Consider the following 24,479-nt stretch of genomic DNA (forward strand, 5'->3'; position numbering starts at 1 on the left):
AAGGGGCTTGTGCAGCCAGCTACAGTGACCTCCTGGGTTCCCCGTAAAGGCAGAACAGATGAGCAGGTGTCTCAGTGGGTGGAACAGTTTAATGTATGCACATGGGAAAAGCAAACGCCTTGTTTGCACCTCTGCTACAAGTGACATCCACCATGTTGTTTCCCACGGCGCCTGTGGCTTCACTCAGCACCTGCACACGCAGCAGCATCCTCACCCACACACCGCCCGGTTGGACAAGGTCCCGCTCCCTCCCCGGGCAGAGCTGCCTGCTATTTAAAGAACCCAAACCAACCGGGCAGAAGGGAGGCAGGCCCAGGACGGACCGGCGTGCACTGCCCGGCCTAGGGAAGCGCCCCGCTGCCACCTCCCCGCCCACGCCGCCGTGGCCACCGTCTTTCCTCCCCCTCGGTGCCTGTGCGCTCCCGCAGCCGAAGCGGGCTTAGAGGAGCGGCCCCTCGCCGTGCCGTGCCGGGGCGGGGCGGCCGCGGGGGAATCCCGGCCGGGCGGGCCGGGCGCGGCTGACTCAGTGGGGCCGGGGCCGCGGCGGGAGGCGGCGGAGGCGGGGCCGCGGCGCCTTAGACCCCGCGCCGGCCGCCGCTCGCTGGCTTTCGGGCCATGAGCCCCCCGGCAGCGGGGCCGGGAGCGGGACCCGGGCCGGGGCCGGCGGACGGCGGGCGCTGAGCCATGTCGCGGGCGGCGGGCGGCGAGTGCCGCAAGGAAGCGGCGGGCTGGGAAGGCGAGGACGGGCAGTGCGACTCGGGCATCGAGTCGCTGCGCTCGCTGCCGGGCGGCAGGGAGACCCCCGCCGCGCCCGAGGGCCCCCCTGCCGCCCCCGAGGAGACCCTCGCCGAGGCCGCCGCCGCCGAGGAGCGGCTGGATTCCAGCTACGGCTCCGGCGCCCTGCCCGAGGCTCTGCCCGGGCTGCCGGGGGCTCCGGGGGGCCGCCCCGAGGAGCCGCCGCCCCGGCCGGAGGGGCTCAGCCGGCAGCAGCTGGATGCCCTCACCTACCTTTCGGAGGACGGAGACACGTGAGTGACCCCCGGGAGCTGTGAGCGATTGCCCCCCAGCCCCGGGCTGCTCCCCTCGCAGCGGCGGGGAGCCGGTGCCTTGAGATAAGCCAGGCTGTGTTTGCCGCGGTCTCCAGCCCTCTCCCGAGGAGCATCGGCTCGGCCGTGTTGTTAAGGTCGCCCCAGGCCCCTGTCCTAAGAGCCTCCCGCCTTGCCTTGGTGTGCGTGGGTGCTTGGCATCCAGGTTTGGGTGGATGACCCCCCTCACCTGCCTGAGAGGTATCTGAGGTATCGGCGGGATGAGCAGGGAAGAGAGGCACCCCAGCTACATGGCACAGAATGGACCCACCACAGGAAGCCCGCTTCCACTTGCCATGGGGCTGCTAGCAACTAGAAGAAAGGGGAGAGCAAATCAAGCCTCCCCCACTGTCCCTTCCCCAGAGAATGCAACGTTTCCTCCATAATGGGGAAGGCTTGGCTGCGTGAGAGGGCATGTAAGCAAGTCCTGAAACAAGATTAGCCGTGCAGGGCAAGACCTTGCGATGGCTGTGTTAGACACTGCTCAGCCGAGCAACTCAAGAACTATTTGTTCTCAGGTGGGAATCGCCCTGCTTTGCCAACTTGCCCGCAGAGCTACGGCTTTTGGCAGAGTTGTGACGCACACCGTGATGTGGGGCTGCCCTCCTGAGCTTCTGTGACAGAGACAAGTGTTTCTCTTAGTGAGGGGGGCTTCCCACATCCGTAATGCCTCTCAAGGGCAGAGGCATCACACCAGAGTTATTTGGTTTGGCTTCTGGTAATTACCTTCAGCTAATCACAGCATTTTTTCCTGTTGTACATTCCCTCGATGGAAGGTTTTCATCATGAGTGTACACAGAAAGTGTGAGCGAAGTGTTCTCACAGCTGAGGGCGAAGCTTTGCCCCAAAACCAGGCTAGAGTTTAATACTGAGTAATGGTGCAAGAGGAAGAGAAACTTAGAGGCACTGACATGATCAAGCAAATGTCTTCAGTAGCAAGAGCAGCAAGAAAGCTCTGTCGTTGCCTGGCAGAGCACATCGGGATTGAAGCTGAAGATGAGCTGGGAGGCAGCCTGAGTGTTTACTTCCCTGTCAGGAAGGAATTTGTGCATCTGCTAATTAGTTCATTAATGCTGACTCTGGAATCTGTTCTGAGGATTGGCTGCAAGTCTCACGGCAAGCAAAGTTACACTAAACCCAGCCTCCCACACTCCCCAGACAGGCTTTCTCGTCCTGTCCTATCTACAGCCTGGTTCTGTGGCTCCTCAGAATGAAGGAGCTTTGCCAGTTTTCCCAGCTGTAACGCTAGAGCCAAGGTGCCCATGGAGCGAGCCAGATGTCTTTTAATCAGAGGTGTGGAAGACAAACCTTCCCCCCAGGTTTGTCTGTCATGGTGTGCCCAGGGCTCCTTGCTTACTGTTTTATTAGTGAGCCCCGTAGATGCAGCTGCTTGGAGATGCTTTTAGTGCTTGAGGCTGTCTTGTTTGGTGCTTGAAGCCCTTTGCCTGTCAGACTTGCTTGGAGAGACCTAATGTAAACATCTTATTAACTAGGAAAACATTAATCAGTGGTGCCTTGCTTACTGTAGGCAGGAAAGGCTCTCAGAGGTTGCCTTTGCTCTTCTGTTTTCTCTCACTCACAGTGCATTTCAGAACAGGAAATCTGTAAAGAGAGAGGGAGGGAGCTGTAGGTCTGCTGGTTGTACAGCTCTGGGCTCACCATGTCCACACAGGACACAGGCTTTCCTGGGATCTACTCCCACTGCTGGGAATAAAAACTATTCTTGTGGTTAGAGTGGTGAGGCTGTGGATTTGTGCCTCCGCTATTCTTGTCTCTCCTCCTGACCCTGCGGCAGAGGTAGGTGGCATTTATATTTAGAAGTGCTGAACATCCACCACTCAGGTCGGTGCAGATGGGGACTGTGAGCACCCAGGAACTCACTGAACTGCCACATACACTGTTTGTATGTGGAAATAAGTCAGGGCTGATAGTAATGCTAAAGTCCATGGTGCAATTGCTCATCCAGTGACAGAAGATCCCCAGAGAGAAGGGATGAGATGGTCACAGGCTACATCGCTTTCATCTGGCCAGACAAACCCATCTTCGTTTCTTCCTTTCATCTCTGTCAGCAGCTTATTTCCCTGTGTGCCTTTTTTAAATGTCTGCCACAAAACAGCTCCAGGCAGAGACTTAAAATCGTACTATCATTATATTTCAGAAGACTTGGGCAACTACACTTTCCTGTAGTTGTAATTTTGAAAATACAAAAAGTTCAGGGGTTTTGCCTAAATAGTTCCTGTTTCCCCAGATGCCCTGGCCAGTACTGAGCTGAGAGGAGCACTGGGCTTGCACAAAGGAGCTGGCAAAAGTCTTGGCTCTACATCTGACAAAAGTCTTCTCTGTCCATAGCTCCCTCAGGCTCACCCACCTGTGCCATCTCAAGGTGTGCCTGTGTTTGTCAGCCTGGCACTTGTGGGGTAAAACCAGGAGGTGGAGGCAGAGGTGAAGAGCACATGCTTGGGCGGTTGGAGTGTCAGCAGGATCCTTCTTGGATACCTCCCTGCCTGCCTCCGCAGGAGAGGAGCATCAGAGCAGGCAGGATGAAGCAATGGGGCTAAAACTGTCTCTCCCTGTGCCCAAAGTTAGAAGGAGTCTCACTTTGGCAGGAAGGAAATTGGCTAACAGGAAGGACGGGGGTATAATGGCCAGTGAAATGCGTGGGTGCTGTCTTCCAAGAATTATTTGCCCAAATGTCATCCTCTCCATGGCTCCCTAGTGCCACTGGCAGCCCCTCTGCCTTAGGGAAGTCAGAGCCACAGTAATAAGGCACATTAGTTCCCAGGAGAGTGTGGCTCAGCTGTGAGGGCAGGAGAAGTCAAGCACGAGGAGTGGGGTGGCAAGTGGAAGATGGTGGGTGAACTTTGGGCAGTGATCTGTATCCTGCTTTATCGTGTGAGCAGGTAGAGAACAAACCCTGTGCACTCAAGCTCACATGGTCTCCAGGCATCCATCTTTTCCTTGTGACCTACAACTCCAAATATCTGTCTCTTCCATGAAAACAAACTCCTTTTCTGCTGACTTGGGTCCTGATGGGACTGCTCTGTGTGGAAGTGAAGAGAGGGGCTTTCCAGCTGTGGGCCTGGCTGCCTCTGAGCAGACTGCAGGCAGATTTTTTGTTGTGCCCAGCCTCCAGACCACCTCAGCCTTTGTGAGGATTCACTGAGGAAACCCCATCCTTCCCAGCCTCACCTGGCAGTTGCACAATTCCAACATCCTGGGAAAAGGATGAGTGTAGGACCAGCTCCTTGGAGGTGAAATGGGATGTGATCACCTGGTTTTGTTCCAGCACAAGAGAAAACCTCCCCATTTCCTTGTGCTCAGCCTCTGCCAGCTCTGGAGAGGCAGAGTTGATTCATGAGTGTGTGAAATTAAGCACAGTTTCCTCTCTCTGGGATGGTATAGGCTATCTTAAACTTGAAAACATGTTTTCCTTCCTGCCCATGCTGGTCCTTGGGCCACACACGATTTTCTGCCATTGTACCTGATGTCGTGGTGATGGAAAGGCTGGGAGCTGTGCCTCTGCAGGAGAGTGACTGTCTTCTGCATAGGCTCTGTATGCAAAGCAGTGCAGTGCTTCTGCAGGGGTGAAGGTCGAGGGACCCCACCTCAATCATGGAAGGAAGACCTAGGCCTCCTTCAGATGGAAAATGGGACTGTGTGGTTTTGGTTGGGTGTATGTTTCAGGGAGGGAGGGGAGCAGAGGAAGCCTGACTTCCTCCTTCCACCAGAGACCAGTGGTGCCCCATCTGCTGATAAGAAATCACGTGCCAGTGACTCGTGGGCTGAAATGCCTTAACAAGGGCTTGGGGACAGTTAATCGAGTAAAATCAGGGCCCCATGAGAGCTGACGTTCTGAACTCTTCACATGATGATAGTGAAGGGGCCTCCCTTGCCTGCCTGGGTTGTTACTGAGCATGAGGCTCGTCTTCAAGGGGACAAGAGCCACTTCTAACCATTGACTGGCATGTGCCAATCATAACCCTCTTGAGTCATGTGGTCTTGGGCTGGAGATCTTCCCTGAGCAGGGAAACAGAGGTTGTCCCCATTCAGGTTGTCTGCTTCAGTTTGGCTGCTTTCTCACTGCTTGCCCTGCTGTGAGTACTCTGTGCACCTGGGGGAGTGCTCAGAGTGTAACAGCAAAGATAAAAGGAAGGGAAGGAAGGAAGGAAAAAGAAACAAGGACTGGAAATACTCAGTTTTAGGAGAAGGATTAAAGAAGTCAGATGCAGAGAGCACACCTTGTTGCTGGTGAGGCTGAGAGTCCCCCTGCTTTGCTGGGCTGAGCTGTTGCCAGCTGCCCAGCAGTGGGATGGCCATAGTTAATGGAAAGTGGAGATGCTCTTGGTTTTCCCAGAGGGTCTTAAGAACCCTTGCTTGATTGCCAGGATTCAAGTCCATTCTGAGTTATTCCCTGGCATGTTGCCAATTGTGGGGCGTTAGAGAAAGTGAGTCCTAGCATGGGTCTGCCAGGAGGGAGATTTTCCTGTGTCCAGCTCCCTGTCCCTGAACTCTCAGCTCTCCCTCTGTGTGTGCTTAGGAGTTTGGTAGACAGGAGAGCTTGGTGTCCCTCTAAGCAAGGCCAGGCAGCTCTGCACAAGTTGCTTTGGAACGCCCCAGAAGTTTCTGGCTGCTGCAGGGGTCACACATGTACAGCCTTGGCATAAAGTGGGTAAGTCCTGGCAGCCTTCTGAGATCGTGCATGCAAGAGGTTTTTTTCCCTGCTTGGATGACTTCAGCCTGGCCTGGAGGAAGTTTCTTCAAACTTTCCACCTGCCTAGGTTTGCCTCGGAGCTGGGGACAAACACAGGGAACTTCAGCACAGAGGAGGGGAAAGAATGGCTGGAAATTTCCGTGTCCGGGGATGCAGAAGCCTGGCTGTAACAGATGAGCCAAGGTGCAGAGGGCTTCAGGTCTTTGCACTCTGCAGGCAGGCTTGACTGCTGCTGGGAAAAGGTTGAGCTCAGCTAATTAAACTCAAAAATTGTTATTTTTTTATTGGCTTGGGTTTGGGTTTTTTTAGTATAATGTGAAAAAATGAGGAGTCAGACATGACTGTGTAGGAAGAGCTTGTGGGCTCTGAGCTGTGAGAGTGCTTACTGCATGCCTGTCAATGAGCTGCGTGGGATGCTCTCTGTGTCACAGAGTTGGGAAGCCCCTCTGACTGGGGCAGATCCAGAGCTGAAGGGGGGCCCTGAGGTATCTTAGACCCACGGCTCATGCCTCATTAAAAGAAAATCCTGAGACAGTGAGGATATCTGTGGGGCTGTAAATGATTGCTAGGGTGTGTTGTACAGGCTCTGGCAAAGTCCAGGCGCTTTCCTCTTTTAAGAGGCTCTTCTGACCTCAAGATATCTCTCTGTGTACAGAAACTGTAGAATGTATTTGCCTCCCAAGGAGTCAGGTGTGAGTTCATTCTGTTTGAAATCGACTGTCCACAGTCAATGGACTTTTTGGGATGTTTGCTGCTTTTATTGAAATTTTTCATCATGCTTCTTTGATGGTGACTGGCCCTGCTTGGGTGGGCTGACATGTTTTCTGGCTTGGCCCATCTGTGCCTAGATAGTAGTATGGGACAGGCCCCTTGTTTTGCAGGGAGCAGCCCACATGCATCTGATGTTTAGTGCTTCTGCAATCCCAGAGCCACCATCTGCTCAGAAATGGAGCAAAATTCTCAAATGTGTGGGTGCAGAATCTAGAGGCTGTGAGGTGAGGGTACCTTCTTGTCCCCACCTCACTGAAAAATGAGGTGCCCACAGCCCTTCTGCCTCTCCTGCCAGTCAGCCTCCAGCTTCCCTCATCCTCAAGCACTCAGACCAGACCCACTGCAGAGCACCCCAGGAAAGGTGAGACTGTCTCCTCTGCTCACTTGTCGGTTCCCACCCCTCACTCACTCTGGCCCCAGGAACAGCATGCTGGGAAGCAGCTGCTGCCCAGACTGGAGATCAGGAATGCTGAACCCAACATGGCTGAAAGGCCTTTCCATCCCTCTAGCTGCAACCTCCCTCCAGTCCCTCTATCCTAAACCTCCCCTCCACTCAAATTCAAGCTGTGCCCTTCCCAGGGAAGGGGCGATGAAACCTGCAGGGCAGGAACACAGAACATGGGATAAGGCAGCTGAGATCCACTGCTCCCTTGGAGCTGCCAGAGGGCAGCTGGAACAGCTTTGTGGAGCAGGGCAGCATTGCATTGGTATGTGGGGAGGAAGGAAGGGAGCCAGGCTGGGCTGGTTCAGGGCTGCAGGGCAGGATGAGCTGTGCTTGCTAAGCCCGCTGGCAGAGGTTCATGCTGGTGGCTGAGGAAGCGGTTAGCAGTGCAGGTTACAGGGCTGGAACAGGGGAGCAGGGTAAGCGTGGAATTCCCCTGCTGTTTTCCTCCTCCCTTGCTCTCTTATATTGCTGCTGGGCCATTTCCTCCCCTGAGCAAGTTTCTCTTGTGTGAATTGTTTGCATGATCTACTGCTCCACTCAGCCAAAACAAGGAGCTGGGAATGAGCTCTTCCTGCTGCAGGCAGGGACCTTATCTAGAGAGGGAAAAAACTTGTCAAAGCGAATTCAGTTGAATGCTGGATGCCCTGATTAAGATGCTTCTGGGGTGATATGGTGAAGGGGGAGGCTGCTTTGTGGACAAGATGTTTTGCTCTACAGATGGGGGGATCTGCATGGTCAGCTCCTTTTCTAGAGAGATGGAAAAGGATAGCTAGAGAACTGGTGAGACTTCATCCGTTCTGTGTGTGTGTCAGAGCTGGGTGTCACCCCTTACCCTGTTCTCTTGCCTCCAGTCCTCATGTGTGGAAACTTTTCCTACTGGACACTTAAGGTCACTCAAAAGTTGGAAATGGACAGCACTGTGGAAATGGATGCTTTCCTGTGCCTAAGCTAGGACCACTTTGGGCATGGCATGTTCATTCCCTGGGGTATCCCCAGGGACAGCCCCAACCTCTCTGCTCCAGGGTTGTTACCTCTCTGATGATGGGTAGATCACTTTGTGCCAGGGATGTCCTATGCCTTTGTGATTCAGAGTGTTGAGTCCCCTTGTGCCAGGACAGAGCTGGTGAGCAAGTGGAAAAGCTGAGAATGAACCCAGCAGTCTGTACTCCTGCTGTGTTTCCCTTGCTCACAGCTCCTCCATCCCGTGCTCTTTTCAAAACCCCCTATTGCCCTTTCTGACAGTTCCTGCTGGACACCCACCCCTGGGGCTGCAGCCAGGAGCACTGCAAGCAAGAGCGTGGGGAGGAAGGGAGCAGGCAAGTGGAGGAAAGCAGATGAGAGACGTGCAGGCAGCCCGGGATGGGCAAGGATCTGAGTATGGCAGGTGGAGGGCTTGTTCTGGCGAGGGCACGCTGCTATGGCTGGGCAAGGAGAGGTTCTGGCAGCGAGTGGGCGTCACTCCATCGCCATGCCCTGGCTCTGGCACACAGCAGCCCATCAGCAGCTGGACCACGCGGCTGCTGTGACACAGAGAGAGGTGTGCTTGTAGCCTGGGTGGAAAAAAGTGGAGATTGGCACAGTGCCTGCACCTCAGGTCTCCTGGGTGTAAGAGGTTTCCTGAGTTAGGAGACAATCCCAGTTCCTGGCTGGCAGCAATGCCCGTGGCACAGAATGCCTCAGTGCCCATGTGCTCATGGTGGGCTCCTCCCAGCCCACTGGCCTTGTGATGGTTCCCCCAAGTAGCTCAGGTTCTTGCAGCCATTTCAGGAAGTTGAAGGCTGATAATGAGGAAAGGCGGGAACGAATGCAGAAATGAAAGCCCAGGAGGAGGCTGCATCCGGGTGGAGAAGGAAGGGGGAGGGGAAAGCAATCCTTCAAAGCGGGCACATCCCAGCTGAGAGGTGAAAGCCGGAGTTCTGGCCGGGGAATGATCACCCCCGTTGCCTCTGCAGCATGGATGCCCACACTAGCTCAGTGTAAGCCCAGCCCTGAGCAGCTCCACTGCGTTGTTGAGCTGCAAAGGCAGCCAAGCCAGGAAAAGTGAGGTGCTGGCAGTGGCAGAGGGCTGCTCGGGGGTTTCCATCTCCCCCGGGTGACTGCCCCACTCGTCCCCACATGGCAGTGCAGTGTGGTGCGGGTAGTGACAGAGGGGCCCGGGGGATTCCTGGGGCACGAGGGCTGTCTGCCGTGGGACACAGCCATGAGCACTGCTCTCCCCTGGGAGCCCAGCGTGCCTCTGGAAAGCGAAAGCACCAGCGGTTTAAAGTTCAAGCTGAATTGCCGTGGAAAGTCCCTTATTTGAGCAGTCTTAACTCTGCTGTACCTGAAGAAGGCAGATCCTTCAGCCTCTTCCCGCACGTGGTGCCTGGGGGCAGGTTTGGAGAAACAGGGGCTGTCCCTGCAAGTGTGCAAAGGACACCTCAGCTGAGGTGCTACCACAGGGACTGATGCAAAACCCAGCAGGGACCCTCCCCGCTCAGATCAGACCTAAGCCAGGGTTAGTACAAGCCTGATGAGGGGAGGGCTGTCCTTACAGCTGCTTGCCTTGTTCCTGGGCTGGGCCCCTTGGCTGTGCCTCTGCCTCATGGTCATGGAGGGTGGCCAGACCCTGCCCCTGGGGCTGCATGGCCCCTGGTTGCAGCCCCCTCCCCTGCCCTGGGAGTGCTGGCAGTGAGGGGGCACCTCATGGCTGTGCAGAGGCAAGCAAGTGTGGGTGGCCTCCCCCCTCCAGTGGGGAATTCCCTGCTGCAGCATAACCTGGGACTTCCCCGCGGACAAAGCCTCTCCTGCTTTGTCCAACAGCAGGGTGGAGAGGGACTGGCCTTCAGAAACTGTAGAATGTATTTTGCCTTCAAAATCAGGTTTCCAGCTGAAGATGCCTGGGGTCCCAGATGCTGGCTTGATCTTCAAGCGGGACTTGGGAGGAGGTCAATAAAAGGCATTCTTGGGGACTGGCCTCTGAGCTTCTCAGCACATTTACATCCCAGTGCAACTGGCAAAAAGACAGCCCCAGCCCCACTTCTTGTCTGCAGTGCTTTAGGGCCAGATGTTGTTCTGCCTGTGGAGGGATGCTCTCTATTCCCCACATTGCAGGTGGCATCCCAAAGCTGGGCCGTCTGGACTGTGGGATGTCTTGCTAGGGCTGGCACAGCTCTCACCCTCCATCTCTTGGCCCTGTCAGTCTCCATCAAAGCAGCATGGGTGGCAGAGCCCAGCCTTCAGTTTGGAGCTGGTTCCTTCCAGAGACGGAGGCCACCCAGGGCCTCTAGTGCAGTGGTGAGGGGTCAGGAGGCTGAGCTAATGCCTGCCCTGCTGTGCAGCGTGGGAGATGCTGCCTGCTGACCACGGTGGCCAGGTTTGGCCTGTGGGGGCTGCCTGTGGTGGGAGGATGGGCCCTTCAGTGCAGGGGGCCTGGGAGACAGGAGGTTGGCGGGGGCGGGGGGGGGACGGACAGGAAATTCCCTCTCGGCACTGCCTCTGTTGTGCTCTCACTTCTCTTCTGACTGTGCAGGGGGTGTCTGGAAATTAGACGTGTCCTTGGGCTGAGGAACTCGGGTGCCTGGTCACCCTGTGGCTGTGGGGACCACAGCTCCCTGCTTGCCACCAAGCCATGACAGCTGCACCTCTGGTGTCCCTCTGTGCTGGCGGGCTGCGTGCCAGCCCTGCCACGACAGTGCTGAAAGGGACGGATGTGGGGGAGAGAAGAGGAAATCAGTGTGGGACCAGCAGATCACCTGGCATAGGGACTGTGCTATGCAGGTGATCTTGGACCAGCCCTGGGCTCCTGCCCAGCTTTGACTGTTTGCCTTTGTGGAGGGGAAAGCAGAAGTACAGTGTGCAGCTGGCAGTAGGGAACTGGAATTCCCCGGGTAGCTGCCAGAACCCAGACCTCTCTCCACAGCCACCAAACCCAGCTCCTGGACTCTGGGAAAGACATCCCAGGCTCTTTGGACCTACACCAAAGTCTTGGAGGCCTGGCTTTGGGCAGTGCTAGACTGAAACCCTACACATGCTGTGAGGTTTGAGGGAGGACCCTGTGTTGCTTAATGGGGACAGGAGGGTCTGTTCTCCGTGGGGATTGGAGTGGATGACTGCCCTGTGGAGCCTCAGACCATGTTCCTGCCTTGGTCTTCTGCTGAGCTTCCTCAGGGAGAGGGCAGGATGGAGGACCACCAAGCTGGAGGGAAGGAGACTGGATTATTCCTTCATGCAGCAGGGAAGGATCTCTGCTCCTGAGAATGACACTTGGGACTTATTTTTATTTTTTTTTTCTCTTCTGTCACCATTAACCCCCTGTAGGTTGGTTCATCTGGCCATTATCCACTGTGTCCCAGCTGTAGCACTCTGCTGCATCGCTCAGCTACCCAGGGAGGTGCTGGAGATCCAAAATGATCTTTTCCAGGTATGCTGTTGTGATAGGCAAAAGGTGGGAGGAAGAGAAATGCCACAGGCTGTTCTCTGGATAGCTGCTCAATCCATGTGCCCCTTCCCCAGGACCTCAGACCTGCTTCCCCCAGAGCATGGTGAAGGTCCTGTGTGTGCAGCCTCTTTGCAGGGAGGGGAAGAAGGGAGGTGGAGATACCCTGAGAGAGAAGTGTGACAGCTCCCAGCACTGTGTGGTGAAGAGTTTCTCTGCAAGGCCCCAGGACATTGCAGACAGCCACGGAAGAGGCATGGCTTGAATGTGGCAGGGTAGATAACTTGGGAGAATGAGATGTCTCCATGGGTGATCCGTGAGCTGAGGTACAGGGGAGCAGCAAGCCATGTCACCCCACCAGTATCAGCCACATGTAATGTCACCACAGGGATGGGGGTGTCCTGCATGGCAGTCAGCTCTTGCTGCCAGGCTAGCTCCTGGAGACTGGTGGGCTCAGCATACCTGGTGTCCTACAGGGCATCCTCCCCTGTGGCAACAGTTCTCTGGCACGAGAAACACAACTTTCCCAGGAATCGTTCTGGGAAAGGATGTGAGAAGATCAGAGAAAAGAATGAGAAACAATTCTTATCTTAACTTACTACCCCTGGTATTGTGAACATGTGGAATGTGTTATAGAGATTTGTTTACCAAAGGGTAGTTTCTTAATTAATCAATAGTGATAGTATTTTAATTAGAGGACCAGTTAGGTCCAGCTATATCATAACTGTCTATAAAAGTATGGGTTTCTTAATAAATAAAAAAAAAAAATCAACCTTCTATAAATCATAAAGTCTATATCACTTATTACCCAGCTGGGGACCCCTTGGGTGACATCTCTCCCCTCCCCTAATTTCTCTCCAGACCCCGCTCCACCTCGCTGTGTACCTGGAGCAGCCCAGCGTGATCCAGGCACTGATCCACAAGGGAGTGAACCCCAGGCTGCAGGACCGTAATGGCAACACCCCGCTGCACTTGGCCTGTGAGCAGCAGCACCTGCAGTGTGCCCAGCAGCTGCTGGAGGGCCCAGCCACGCCCGATGGCACAGCTCAGCCCCGTGGGCACCACCAGGACCTGCAGCTCCAGAACTGGCAAGGTGAGACCTGGGGCAGCGCAGCGGCAGAGCTGGTGGCCAGATGAGGGCAGAGACCATGAGATGTGTATGCAGGGATCCAGGAGCACAGCAGAATGGGAATGCTGCTGGGATTGGTGTGCCCCAGGGTGGTCTGGGCTGACTGTGGCTCTCTCTTCTACCTCCCCATCACAGGCTTGGCCTGTCTGCACATCAGTACCTTGAAAGGGAACATCCAAATGATGTCTCTGCTGCTGGAGAGCGGTGCCAACATTGATGTTCGGGTAAGACTGGGCATGGTGTGATGTTTTGTAAAGGCTGGGATGGTGGGTCTCTCCTTTGAGCACTCCCTTCAGCCCTGGGGCAGGCACTGCTGTGAGGCTTGGGAGCACTGAATTTTGAGGAAGCAGAGAGTAAAGGTCCTTGAGAGGTTTTTGGGTGCTGTGACAGCAATCAGGGTGGGGACTTCCCTCTGCACCCTGTCAAAGGGGTGTGGGTGGGTTCTGCAGGGCCCAGCTGAGGGGACCCCCCACCGACACCCTTGCGATCTGTGGGTTGCAGGAGGGCACGAGCGGGAAGACCCCATTGCACCTGGCTGTGGAGTGCCACAACCGTAGGGCTGTCCAGTTCCTGCTGCGCAAGGGGGCGTACGTGGATGCCCAGATGTACAACGGGTGCACTCCGCTCCACCTGGCCGTGGGCCGCAAGGATGCTGCCATCGCCGCCATCCTCTCACACTCTGGGGCTGACACCCTGCTGAGGAACATGGAGAACGAGACAGCTCAGGACCTGGCCGATGGCAACGATGATGTGAGTCTCTGTGGGGGGAAGCCTGTGGCTCTGCAAGTGTGTCAGGGGGTGCAGGAGTTGGATGATTAGAGGGACCCTCCTAGGAGGAGTTCCTAGCTGTTCCTATTCTTCCCTGTATGTTGTAAGCATTGGCTCTGTGATGTGTGGGATAACTGCCTTTTGCCTCGAGCCCTAGGAAAAGACTAGATAGGGCTTCTTGGCACTTCCCTGGGGACATGGGAGGCTGGAGGACTGGGTGGGGGGAACATTTGGGCCCCTACCCCAGCTTGGTGAAGACACAACTCTGAATGCTTACATGTCCATACCTTTGGTCTTTGCAGCTCCTTGCCTTGCTGCCCTTCGATGACCTGAAGATCTCAGGGAAGCCTGTTGTGTGCTCTGAATGAGCAGATGGACTCCTTTGGCCTGTTGGGCTGCCTCCTTCCTCTGTGCTGCTGCCCTGCTGCCCACTAGGATGTTGCCTGCGTGCAGTTCAGTGGGAGCAGAGACACTTCGGGGGACTTATCCCACTGCCTCTCCCCTCTTTGGAAAAGTTTTGTTTGCCTCAGGCTGCCTTCCCAGATGGAAGAAGGTGGCATTATGAGCACTACACAGGGGATGCTTTTCTTTTAGAATCTGTGCACTGCAGCAGGACTGAATTTCTCCTCCCTGCCATGGGTATGACTTGTGGGGATCTCCAGCATACACAGGGAAGGAGCAGGAGAGGACTCATTTTCACACTGTTGGTCAGACAGAGCATCGTCTGGCACCCCATCAGAATAAGTGTGGGGTGAGGAGAGTCAACACTCGCTCTAATAAATGTTGTTGCTGTGGGCACCAGAGGTCTCATGTGATCTAACCCACCCCGCAGCCCACAGCATGAGGAGGCTGCGCATCACTGCGGGGGCTTGGGGACCTGAGGGCTACAGGGGTTTCCCCAGCCTGCCTGCTCCCTCAGGTCCTTCACACCACAGACGGTGAGTGGGAGCACAGGGCCTTCCCCACTTGCAGAGCCTTGCTAGTGCTCAGGGCCGAGGCTGGGCATCCCAGCAAGGTGCTCTGTTCCCATGCTGTCTTGCCGAACATCTGGCTGGAGAAAGAGCTGAGATAGGAGATGCTGAAGACCAGGTTGTGGATCCCTGCTTCTGCCATTGTGCCTGACACCTTGCTGCTTTACTGTGCTGTCGTTTCCTCTTTCACAGAGGACAGGAAGATCCTGCCCCCTCTCCTGCCTTGGAAAGGGGTTAAAAATCTTAGGGTATGAGTCTTCCCTGGGTTTTAGATCCTCCCAGGCTGAAGGTGGAAGAGGTGGCAGCATTATTTTCCCATCCCTTTGGTTGTTCAGCTCACCACCCTTCCCTGCCACTTACTTTTCCAGCCAGAGGAGCAACGTGCAGTGCATTAGGAAATCAGCCAAAGGTGCTGTGGGAATGGAGGCAAAGATGACTTACCCCATCTCAGCCAGGAAAATTCCTCACTTGTTGCCTGGGAGCAGCTGGTATTGTTTGGGACAAATACTGGATGGTGCAATCGACCAGGATGCTCTGGAGTGAGCTCTTGTCTTCTTCTTCCCTTCTTGTAAGGGAATGCTGCCAGGAAAGCAACATAAGGACCCCCCAGGCCGCTGGACCCTGCCTGGTCTCCTCAGCAGTCCTGGGCTGGATTGCTCTGTTTCTTTTGAATCTTTGCCTCTCACCTTCTGGCAGGGCCTCAACCCTGCTGCAAACCCATGGGGCTGTTTCAAGGACATTTTTCACAAGGGACATGAGGCACTTCCAGGCTGCCCAAAGAAGCAAAGACAGATGCTGCAGGGCAGTGTAGGACGGTGTGGCCAGGGTTGTAGCTGGGAGCAAAGGGCAAAGGCAGAAACAAGTGATCTGCACTTTTGTGTTTGTTTTGTTATTTTAAAATAAAACTGTTTGTTTCAAAAAGGTGTCTTGTAAAACATCACTGGGTGGCCATGTGCTGGCTCCAGCTGGCCCTGCAGCCATGCCTGGGGCTGGGATAGGGGATTCAGGATTGGGGCTGCAGTGGGTGCTATACTGACCTACAGCCCCCGGGCAGCACCTGCCCCAGGGACCAGCTGTGGCTGTGCCCAGTGCAGGGCTGGCAGCTCAGAGGGGGCTGGGGGTCAGCTTTGAAGGCTTTTAGCTTGAATCAAGAATAGTGTGGCCACCAGGACTAGGGAAGTCATTGTCCCTCTGCATTTGTGAGGCCTCCCATTGTGTCCTGTGTCTTCTGGGCCCCTCACTTAAAGAGGGTGCTGGAGCATGTCTAGAGAAGGGCAACAGAGCTGGTGAAGGAAGGGTTTGGAGCAAAAGCCCTATGATGAGCTGTTCAGGGAGCTGGGACTGTTTAGCCTGGAGAAAAGGAGGCTCAGGGGAGACCTTGTCACTCTGCACACCTCCCTGAAAGGTGGGTGTAGCCAGGTGGGGATCGGCCTTTTTTTCCAGGCAGCCAGTGCCAGGACAAGAGGACATAACCTCAAGGTGTGCCAGGGGAAATATAGGTTGGGTGGTAGGAGGAATTTCTCTACAGAAAGGGCGACGAGACATTGGAATAGGCCAAGGAAGGTGGTGGAGTCACCTTCGCTGGAGGTGTTTAAGGAAAGATAGGTTGTGGCACTCAGTGCTATGGTCTAGTTGAGGTGGTGGTGTTCGGTCGTAGCTCGGGCTGGATGGTGTCAGGTCTCTTCCAACATGATGGATTCTGTGCTCCGGCGATCGCGGCCCGCCCCGCCCGCCGCGCTCCCTCCGGAGCGGCAGGGGCGCTGTGGGGCGCGGAGCGCGCCCGCCGGGCGGGGTTCCGCCGCCGCCGCCGCCGGGCGAGGCGGGCGGAGGCTGCCGCCGCGCTGCCGGCCTGCTGCTGCGAACGTGGCCGCCGGGCAGGGAGGCGGCGCCGGGACCACGCTCGTCCCGCACCCGGCCGCACGCTGCTTCTCCCGCGGGGGCACCGGAGCCTCGGGCAGAGAAGCCCCGCAGCGGCAAGCCTAGGGCTCTCCCCTCCCGGGAGCCCCGCGCTGTGCCCGGGGGGGAGGGTGTCCCACGGCCGGCGGGGAGCCCGTGCCTCTGCTCGTGGCCCCTGGGCAGAGGCGGCGTCCGCTCTGCGGGGACAGTGGCATGCAGCCCCTGCGACCCGGCTGCGTGCAGGGACAGGGACGGGGACGGGGACGGGGACAGGGTGCAGACACGAGATCCCGCGATGTTAGTATGGGCTTGTCAGCTCCAAGCGTGCATTTGACCTCAGCCCTTGCAGGCGCTGGAGGCGCGCTGAAGAGTCTCAGGGCTGTAGGCAGGGATCTTTTTCAGAGCCGGGACCCAAATTGTCCATCCCAGGCAGAGGGCTGGGTGCCAGCCCGGCTCTGAAGCGGTGCCTTTGAGAGCTGCCCTTGCAGGGCCCAGGGGAGCAGCGGCCGGCGCTGTTGTCTCGGCTCCTGGGCTGCTCCGCAGAATAAGGCTCCTTTCATGCCTCAGCATGTTGCCTGCTCAGCCCCCCCGCTTTCTACCTGCAACACTGGCGTCCCTGTTCCTTCCCAGCCTCGGCAGAGAGGGCAGGGGCTGCTGCACTGAGTCAGCTCTCGGGGCCTGGGAATTGCTAGCGCAGGCATAGAGAGCCATTGTGCCTCCATAGCCTCCTCTTCACGGTCGCTGTGGGAGAGCGGAGCTGATTCTCCTCCCATGGCAGCGCTGCAGGAGCTGGCGGGGTAACAGCAGGCGCAATCGTGCTGAACGGAGCTTGCAGTCCCTCTCAAGTTGCAAATGTGGCAACAGACCCTGTCATTTATATCTGACTTCTGCAAAAGTGAACGGCGTTTCTGCCATCGGCCACAGTTAATACGGACAAACCCAGGAGCACATGGGCAGCTTCAGCCCCAGGTGCGAGCACTGAGCCCTGTTTTTGCATCCCACAGCATCTGTACAGCCTGCGATGATGCCCCTGCAGCAGGAGAGGTTGAGTGGAGGTGTCAGACTGTCTTTTCCAGGGGAGGGGGGAGACAGAGGAGTAGGAAGCAGGCAGAGAAATCCACCCCTAGCCATGTGCACTGATCCTTGGTCTGGGAATTTCTATGTCTTTTAAGTCACAGAAGGGAGTTTTCTGGGTGAAACACATCCTCAGCTTTGGTCAGGTTATTGAACTCCGAGGGCCTGGCCGCAGTAGCTGAGGATGAGAAAAGTCCCTGAGGTCTTTTTCAAGGGGCCAAGAGGCTGATGGGAGTGCTTGCTCATGAAATGACAGGGGACTTTCTTGCCTTTAAAGTCCTTAAAGTTTGTGAATTTCTAAGTAAAGTCCCTAAGTTTGTAAATTTCTGAGTTTCGTGTGGGGACTACTAGAGGTCACAGTTATACAACATTGGGGCCAGGTACAATCCTAAGCAGGGCCTAAATTTCTCTGATTCGATTGTTTCAGGTGGAGGAGGAATTAACATCTCTGTCTCTTTCAGTCACAGGAGCTTTTCTGGTGTGTGTTTATGTAGCCAGCCCAGAGCACTGTCACCTGGTCCCCAAGGCAACTGGGAGGCTTTTCCAGCTGAGGGAGCTGGGGCTGGGATGTAGCAGGGACCAGGGAAACGTTCTACCCTGATGCGGGAATCTGCAGCTTGCTTTGTGAGGGGAGGATGCAGGTGGCCTTGGGTGTAGGAAGTTCTTGCCTGCTTGCTCATTCTGTTGAGTACCTGGTGCCCCTGAATACTGCAGGTTTGCCTTTGTGAGAGGGAGGACAGTGAAGGGAAGAACTCCTTCAAGGACTATTAAAGCTGTTTTAAAGCTGGCTAGATCACTTCCTACAGCTACAGCTGAAGAATATCAGCTATACCTCATTGCACAGTCCTGGTAAAATCCCAACCAGACAGCTGGTAGGAAAGTTCCTTTCCAGCCTTTCTTTCTGGCTGTGTTTTGCCAAGCGGGTGAACCCTGGTGATTTCCTCTGAGCTGTGAGGAATGCCTTGGCACACTTCCAGGGCTGCATGGGGAGGTGGGGGAGGCTAACAGCCCCAAACCCTGCCTCTCATCCACTCACCTGGTGTAGCTGGAGGGGAAAGCTCTGAACTGTTTGCTTCCAGAGGAAGGTCTCTCATTGCCACAGGCTTGAAACATGAGCTTCTAGGTAGGAGTAAATTCTTCTGTTCAGTGACCTTTTCCATTTCCACCCAAAAGCTGTGCTAAAGTTTAACTTATAAAGGTGAGGTGTGAGGTGCTCCTTACATTTGCAGTAAGAGTGTAGTCAAAACCAGATGGTTACAGCAGTGTTCTCCCTAATCCTGGGAATCCAAGGTTCTAAGTCTACGTGTTCCAGAGCAACCACCTTTACCAGAAGCAAACATAGATGTCCGGCCTGTGTTTTTCAGCTCCAGATGACTCTTCCTACTCTGTGTGCTGCCAGCATCACTGTTGTTGCTGCAGTGGGGTCTGGGAGGCTGTATTACAGGTGATGAGGATCAGGCTGGATGTGGGTATTACAGGCATGTGGAGTGGAGCTGCCGTGCACCAGCAGCCCACCACCACCTGCCTCTTTCTCTCTCCACAGATTTTGCATTCCTCTCCTGCTGGCTTCCCTCCCTACAATGGCTGCAGGTGAAGAGATCTCCCCTGCCCTGCAGGACTCGTGGGGGGACTTCTGGCTCTTCCGTTTCTTTGTTAATGCTGCTGGCTATGCCAGTATTGTGGTACCAGGCTTCCTCCTCATCCAGTACTTCAAGAGAAGGAACTACTTGGAGACAGGTAAGAGCAGGAGCTTCCCTTCCTCAACCTGCATTGTCAGGTTTGAGCCGCTCACAGAGCTGTGTCCCAGTGCTGTCCAGCTGCTGTCCTGAAACAAATTTCTCTGAGGCCCCCATGTTAGCAGATCTGGAGGCTAGTGAGGAGGGAGGCTTCACCTCTCAAGCTGGTGCAGCTTGTGATGCCAGGCTTTGGTTAATTGTGTCTCCATCTTCTCTTACCCTGTTCAGGCCGAGGCATTTGCTTCCCTGTCATCAAATCATGTGTGTTTGGCTCTGAGGTGAAGTCTGTACATCAGGACGATGGCTCCCTGCCACCCCGAGCAGAGCCCACAGAGTCCTCCACAGCCCGACAGGTCTTCAAGCTGCTCTTATGTGCTGCTGGTCTACAGGTAGGGGTCCTGTGCATGTGTGGCTGTCCCATTCTGGAATGAGGAAGTGGCCAGTGGGTTAGTGACTGTCAGTTCCTTGAAGACCAAGCATGCAGTGCTGTCCTTGATCAAGGCAGGATTGGAGGCTGGGACAGGACAGTCCACCTTCAAGAGCTGTGGAGGTCCATATAGCGTTTGTCATTTGGGTTGGAGCATCCTGTCTGTCTGATCACAGTCCTCTAGAGCCTCTGAAAATTCTGTGATTCAGCAGGTTGTTAAGGCTGCTTTTGTTCTGGCTCTGATGTCAGATCAGCACATAGTTTGAGCCCTCTTTTATCCCAGGCTCTCCCATGGGTCACTGTCTGGGGCTGATGCATTCTGCCTTGATGGATTGAATTTGAGTACTGGAGAGAAAATACTTAATTCAGCTACAGATAAACAGGAATTTAAAATCTTAGATTCCCAAGTCTCAGCTACAGCCTGAGCATCATTAGGAAGGGCAACTTTTTTGGTCTATGAGGACAAAAAGTAGAAATGTGGACACTGAGATAGAAAAACCCAGGTGTCCTGCAGCCAGGAAACTACTCACTCCCTGGCCTACTCGCCCAGCCTATTCAGATGTGCTGTGGGCCACCAAAATCTTCCATCTCTCTGTGTCTTACTTTCTTGGGAGATGTGTGATGAGAGGAAGTCTCTTATTTCTGTGAGGGGCTTGGTGTTGTTGCACCAAAAGTAGCGGACATGACAACCAAGACAGTGATCATCCCTCATGGACAATTTTGTCTGCTGGTTTTGAAACTAGAATTGATTTGGATATAAAAACCAGGCCTGGGGAGCTGGAAGTGAAAACCTATGCAGAGGCCACTGGGAAAACTGCCAGGAGCTGCCGCAGGGAGCTGGCACCAAAACCGCATCTGTGTATCAGTAATGTTCCCTGATTCAGTCAGTCTGGTTCCACAGGCTTAAAGTAGCATAACTGCTCACTGTCACCAGGATGTTTGCATTGTGGGCTTTTCTCCCCTGTCCACTGAGCAGGTGTGGTTTGGAACAGGATGTTCCTGGTTATAACCACGCGGGACAGCAGGTTCCCTCAGACGGGTGGAGTGGGGGTGGTCCTGTCTCCCAGTGTCTCAGACAAGCATTGCCATGCAGTTCCTGTTATTGCTGGCAACTGCTGTTGTGGTCCTGACTCTCCCTGTGCTGCTGCTGTTTTGCAGGCTTCCTACCTCACATGGGGTGTCCTCCAGGAGCGTGTGATGACGAGAACGTACGGTACCACTGAAACAGACCCTGGAGAAAAGTTCAAGGACTCCCAGTTCCTCGTGTTCATGAACCGCATCCTGGCCTTCACAGTGGCTGGTCTGTACTGCGCCCTGACCAAGCAGCCACGCCATGGGGCTCCTATGTACAAATACTCCTTTGCCTCCCTCTCCAACATCCTCAGCAGCTGGTGTCAGTATGAGGCACTCAAATACATCAGCTTCCCCACCCAAGTGCTGGCCAAGGCCTCCAAAGTGATCCCAGTGATGATGATGGGCAAACTGGTGTCGCGCAAGAGTTATGAGTACTGGGAGTATCTGACTGCTGCCCTCATCTCCGTGGGGGTCAGCATGTTCCTGCTCTCCAGCGCTCCTAACAGGACAGTGTCCACTGTCACCACTTTCTCTGGCATAGTGCTCCTGGCTGGCTACATAATCTTTGACAGCTTCACCTCCAACTGGCAGGATGCTCTCTTCACGTACAAGATGTCTCCCGTGCAGATGATGTTTGGTGTCAACGTCTTCTCCTGCCTTTTCACTGTGGGCTCGCTCGTGGAGCAGGGTGCCTTGGTGGAGTCGCTGCGCTTCATGGCCCGCCACTCGGAGTTCACCGCCCACGCCGTGCTGCTCTCCGTGTGCTCTGCCTGCGGCCAGCTCTTCATCTTCTACACCATCAACCAGTTCGGGGCAGCTGTCTTCACCATCATCATGACACTTCGACAGGCCTTTGCCATCCTCCTCTCCTGCCTCATCTACGGGCACACTGTCACTGTGGTGGGTGGGCTGGGCATAGCCGTTGTCTTCATGGCCCTCTTTCTCCGTGTCTACGCCCGCAGCCGCATGAAGAAGCGCACTAAGAAGCTCCCGCCGGGCGAGACCCCTGTACAAAAGGTCTAAGGAAGCTGAGGCCATGGCATTTAAGCCATGCCTGCTGTCCTGCCTCCACTCAAGAGTATTTGCTGGATTTCTCACAACCCACTGAGAAGAAGAGTGGGGTATGGATAGGCAGGACCAGTGACTCAGTTTTCCACCTGCTTTTCCTGGGAAAGGGGCTGGAACAAGCCCAGGAAACACTCTGGGCTGATGCAGCTCCAAACCTTTCCATTTGCCTTAATAGGTCAAAGACTTACAACCAAGGCACAAGCCTGGGGACACACCAGCATGGGGCTGCTGGTATTCCTGCCTCATCTCTGTCTTGTGGCTTCTCCCCAAAGTCACTGATGAACAAGGGAGCTCTTCCCTGACACTGTCTTGCCGCTGGCTAATGTTCCTCCATTTCTGTTAGTACTACAGAGCTTGGCAGGACGAAAGGGCAAGCAAAACACTAGGTTTCTTTTTGAAACACCTCTGAGTGAGGCAAGTCCCAAGCTGAGCCCATCGAAGGGTGGGTAGTGCTCTTCCTCCATTCCAGGAGGGGCTCTGGGTAGTACAGGCACAGCCAAGGGAAGGACTCCCAGCCTGTCCTACCACAGGCCTGGGATCTGCTCTGCGAGGGCACTGCAGTGAAAGCCAGTACCTCCCATTTTGGTTTTATCGATTCTTAACCCCTGCTCCAGGACACTTTGCCCCCCTCAGCCCAGGCTGATTTTTATGCAGTACCTGAGCTGGACAGTGCCCAAGGCTTGCTGAGAACTTCGAGGCTGTATTTTGGTTACATCTGCTGCTGTTACAGGCCAAAGGCTGCACTGCCCAGAAGCCCCAGCACCACCTCGGGGTCTCTCAGTGCTATGGTTTCTGGGCTTTGCAGTTGCCATTCAGACAAGCACAAACAAGCCCTCTTTTTCCTGCCACCTGGAGGCACTGGCCCCGCTTTTCCCAGGGGCTGGCCAGAGCCTGTGCCTGGAGGGTTGGGACATGGGGCAGAGCCCGCTTGCGGTGCCTTGTTCCTGCTCCACAGACAGCAGGGGATGGAGCAGTGAAAGCTGCTTCCCCAGAAGCCTGGGTTTTATTGGTCAATCCTTTTCTCGTCAACACAACCTGACTGACAAACCAGCAGGTTTTGGTACTTTTGCAAGGCAACTTTTTTCTCTTTTTATTTTATTAAATTAAAAATGTGCTGCATATAGTGCCATGGGTGTAAATGTGGGTTTTTTTTTCCATGTACCTGGAAGGAGGGAAGAGATTTCCAACTCTTCCTGTGTCCCTAGTCTCTCTGGGACAGCAGAGTTGTCTTTACAAATACAGGTGCCTCTCTCTGTCTTTGCCAAGGCTGGTATCAGCCAGGGTTGCACTCAAAGCTGCAAGGCCTGACAGGAGATCCTTGCACACACAACTGGGGAGCACAGCCAGGTTTGGAATGTTGCTTATGCTGGTGGGCACATGGAGCCATTAGCCTGAGCCTAGTTTGGCTCCTAAGTTCTCTGCATGGTGCAACTTAAGGAATTCCCAGTGGGTGTAGCTAGCAAGAGGTGACACAGAAGGCTGCTGAGCACATGCCAGCCAGGGCCACCGGTGCTGTAGCACTTTGTGGGGTGTACTGCAGCAGCCAGAGCCAGGAGAGGCTTGAGATGTGGATGGTCCATCCTCCTGGTATGTGTGGCAAGCCTGGTGAAAAACTGTGTAGGCAAGGGTGAATATGGGTCAGAGACAGGACTGGGGCCTAACACAGCTAGGAAAGCGGGACACTCAGGTGAGGGTTACAAGAGAAACAGGAGGAGACTAGGGACAGTGGTGACTTAGCTGAGCCTGGAGGGATACCAGAGCTGGTGCTGAGCACAGCCCAGGCTTCAGAGCATTTCACTCTTCAGAAGTTTGACCAGTGCTCCTTTTCTAGCTCTGAGCTTTTGGAGGTGCCTCTGCAACCTCACAGCTTTTCATCCTGTCCTACAAATTCACCCAAATGTCTGCACTCACCATCTGCTGACAGACTGAAAATGAATGTGATTTCCTTTGATTAAAAACAAAACAACAAAAACCCACATTGCCAAGTTCGGAATGGGATACAATGGGATAACCTTTCTAATTTAAATGTAGATTTAAACAAAACAGTGGTGGAAAAAGAAAACCCAGGACATTAACTTAAAAAGTTAATTTTTATTGATTCACTATTTGGCAACACTTGCCTATTGAGAGAGAAGCCCTGCTTTTAAACAATTTGCTAGCTCAGCTCCACCACTGCCCTAGCAGGCTGCACCCACACAGCTGCCACACTGGCAGCACAGTCAGTGTCTTGCTGTGCAGCAAGGGATTCCAGCAGGCTCTGCCTCCCTGTTGAAGATGGATACTGGCTAAAGCCCATTCTATTTTGTGCCTGTGGCAGCTGGCATGTGGGCAGCAAGAGAACTTAAATGATGGTGTCACTTTTCTCTGACAAACACCAAGGGCCATTGTGGCCAGGGGTGACAAACCTCAGAGTGTGAGCTCAGTGCAAGGGGCAGCTCAGTCAGAGGTGCTGTCCCAGGCTTCTCATCTAGGACACAGATGGAAAGAAGCCAGATACTGCCCAACACCCAATGGCTGCAGAAAGCCAGAGGGCAGGCTGGAGGTGGGAGGAAAGGAGTTGAGTCTTTGGCCCAACAGCTGAAGAGAGGCAGCTTGACTACAGTCCTGAGCTGTCACTCCACAGCCTGCTCCACACTGCAATGGAACAGGCAGATGGCTCCTGCCGCTGGCCTGCCCCAGAGGTGCTCACTCAAACCAGCCAGCAGCAGCCCAGGCTCAGGCCCTGGCACAGCTCACCCAGCTGACCCACACAGATTGGAAATTTGCTCCCAGGCTGGGGGGGCATGCAGCTCTCCAGGTGGAGAACTACTGCTCTTTGGAGATCACCCCACCTGCACAGCAGGTCATGTGTTCCTTCCACCCACTTCATCTTGCCAGGGCATGGAAGAGATAAAGATCTCCTAAAGC

The 24,479-nt window shown here is 54.9% G+C and overlaps 2 protein-coding genes across 2 annotated transcripts; both read left to right on the plus strand.

Annotated features, from left to right (window-relative positions):
* Positions 1-547: 547 nt before the first annotated feature.
* NFKBIE (NFKB inhibitor epsilon) lies at positions 548-14,118 on the plus strand. Its single transcript, XM_041477262.1, has 6 exons — positions 548-1,028; positions 11,312-11,414; positions 12,291-12,522; positions 12,694-12,782; positions 13,060-13,308; positions 13,629-14,118. The coding sequence occupies exons 1-6, from the start codon at positions 685-687 to the stop codon at positions 13,692-13,694; spliced, it is 1,083 nt and encodes a 360-aa protein (XP_041333196.1). The 5' UTR covers positions 548-684; the 3' UTR covers positions 13,695-14,118.
* A 4,805-nt stretch (positions 14,119-18,923) lies between these two features.
* Positions 18,924-22,696, plus strand: SLC35B2 (solute carrier family 35 member B2). Its single transcript, XM_041477269.1, has 2 exons — positions 18,924-19,004; positions 20,589-22,696. Exons 1-2 carry the CDS (start codon positions 18,924-18,926, stop codon positions 21,525-21,527), a joined length of 1,020 nt encoding a protein of 339 aa, XP_041333203.1. The 3' UTR covers positions 21,528-22,696.
* Positions 22,697-24,479: the final 1,783 nt, after the last annotated feature.

The sequence above is a fragment of the Pyrgilauda ruficollis genome, unplaced genomic scaffold (assembly GCF_017590135.1).
Source record: "Pyrgilauda ruficollis isolate IOZ18807 unplaced genomic scaffold, ASM1759013v1 scaffold4, whole genome shotgun sequence".
Taxonomy (NCBI): domain Eukaryota; kingdom Metazoa; phylum Chordata; class Aves; order Passeriformes; family Passeridae; genus Pyrgilauda; species Pyrgilauda ruficollis.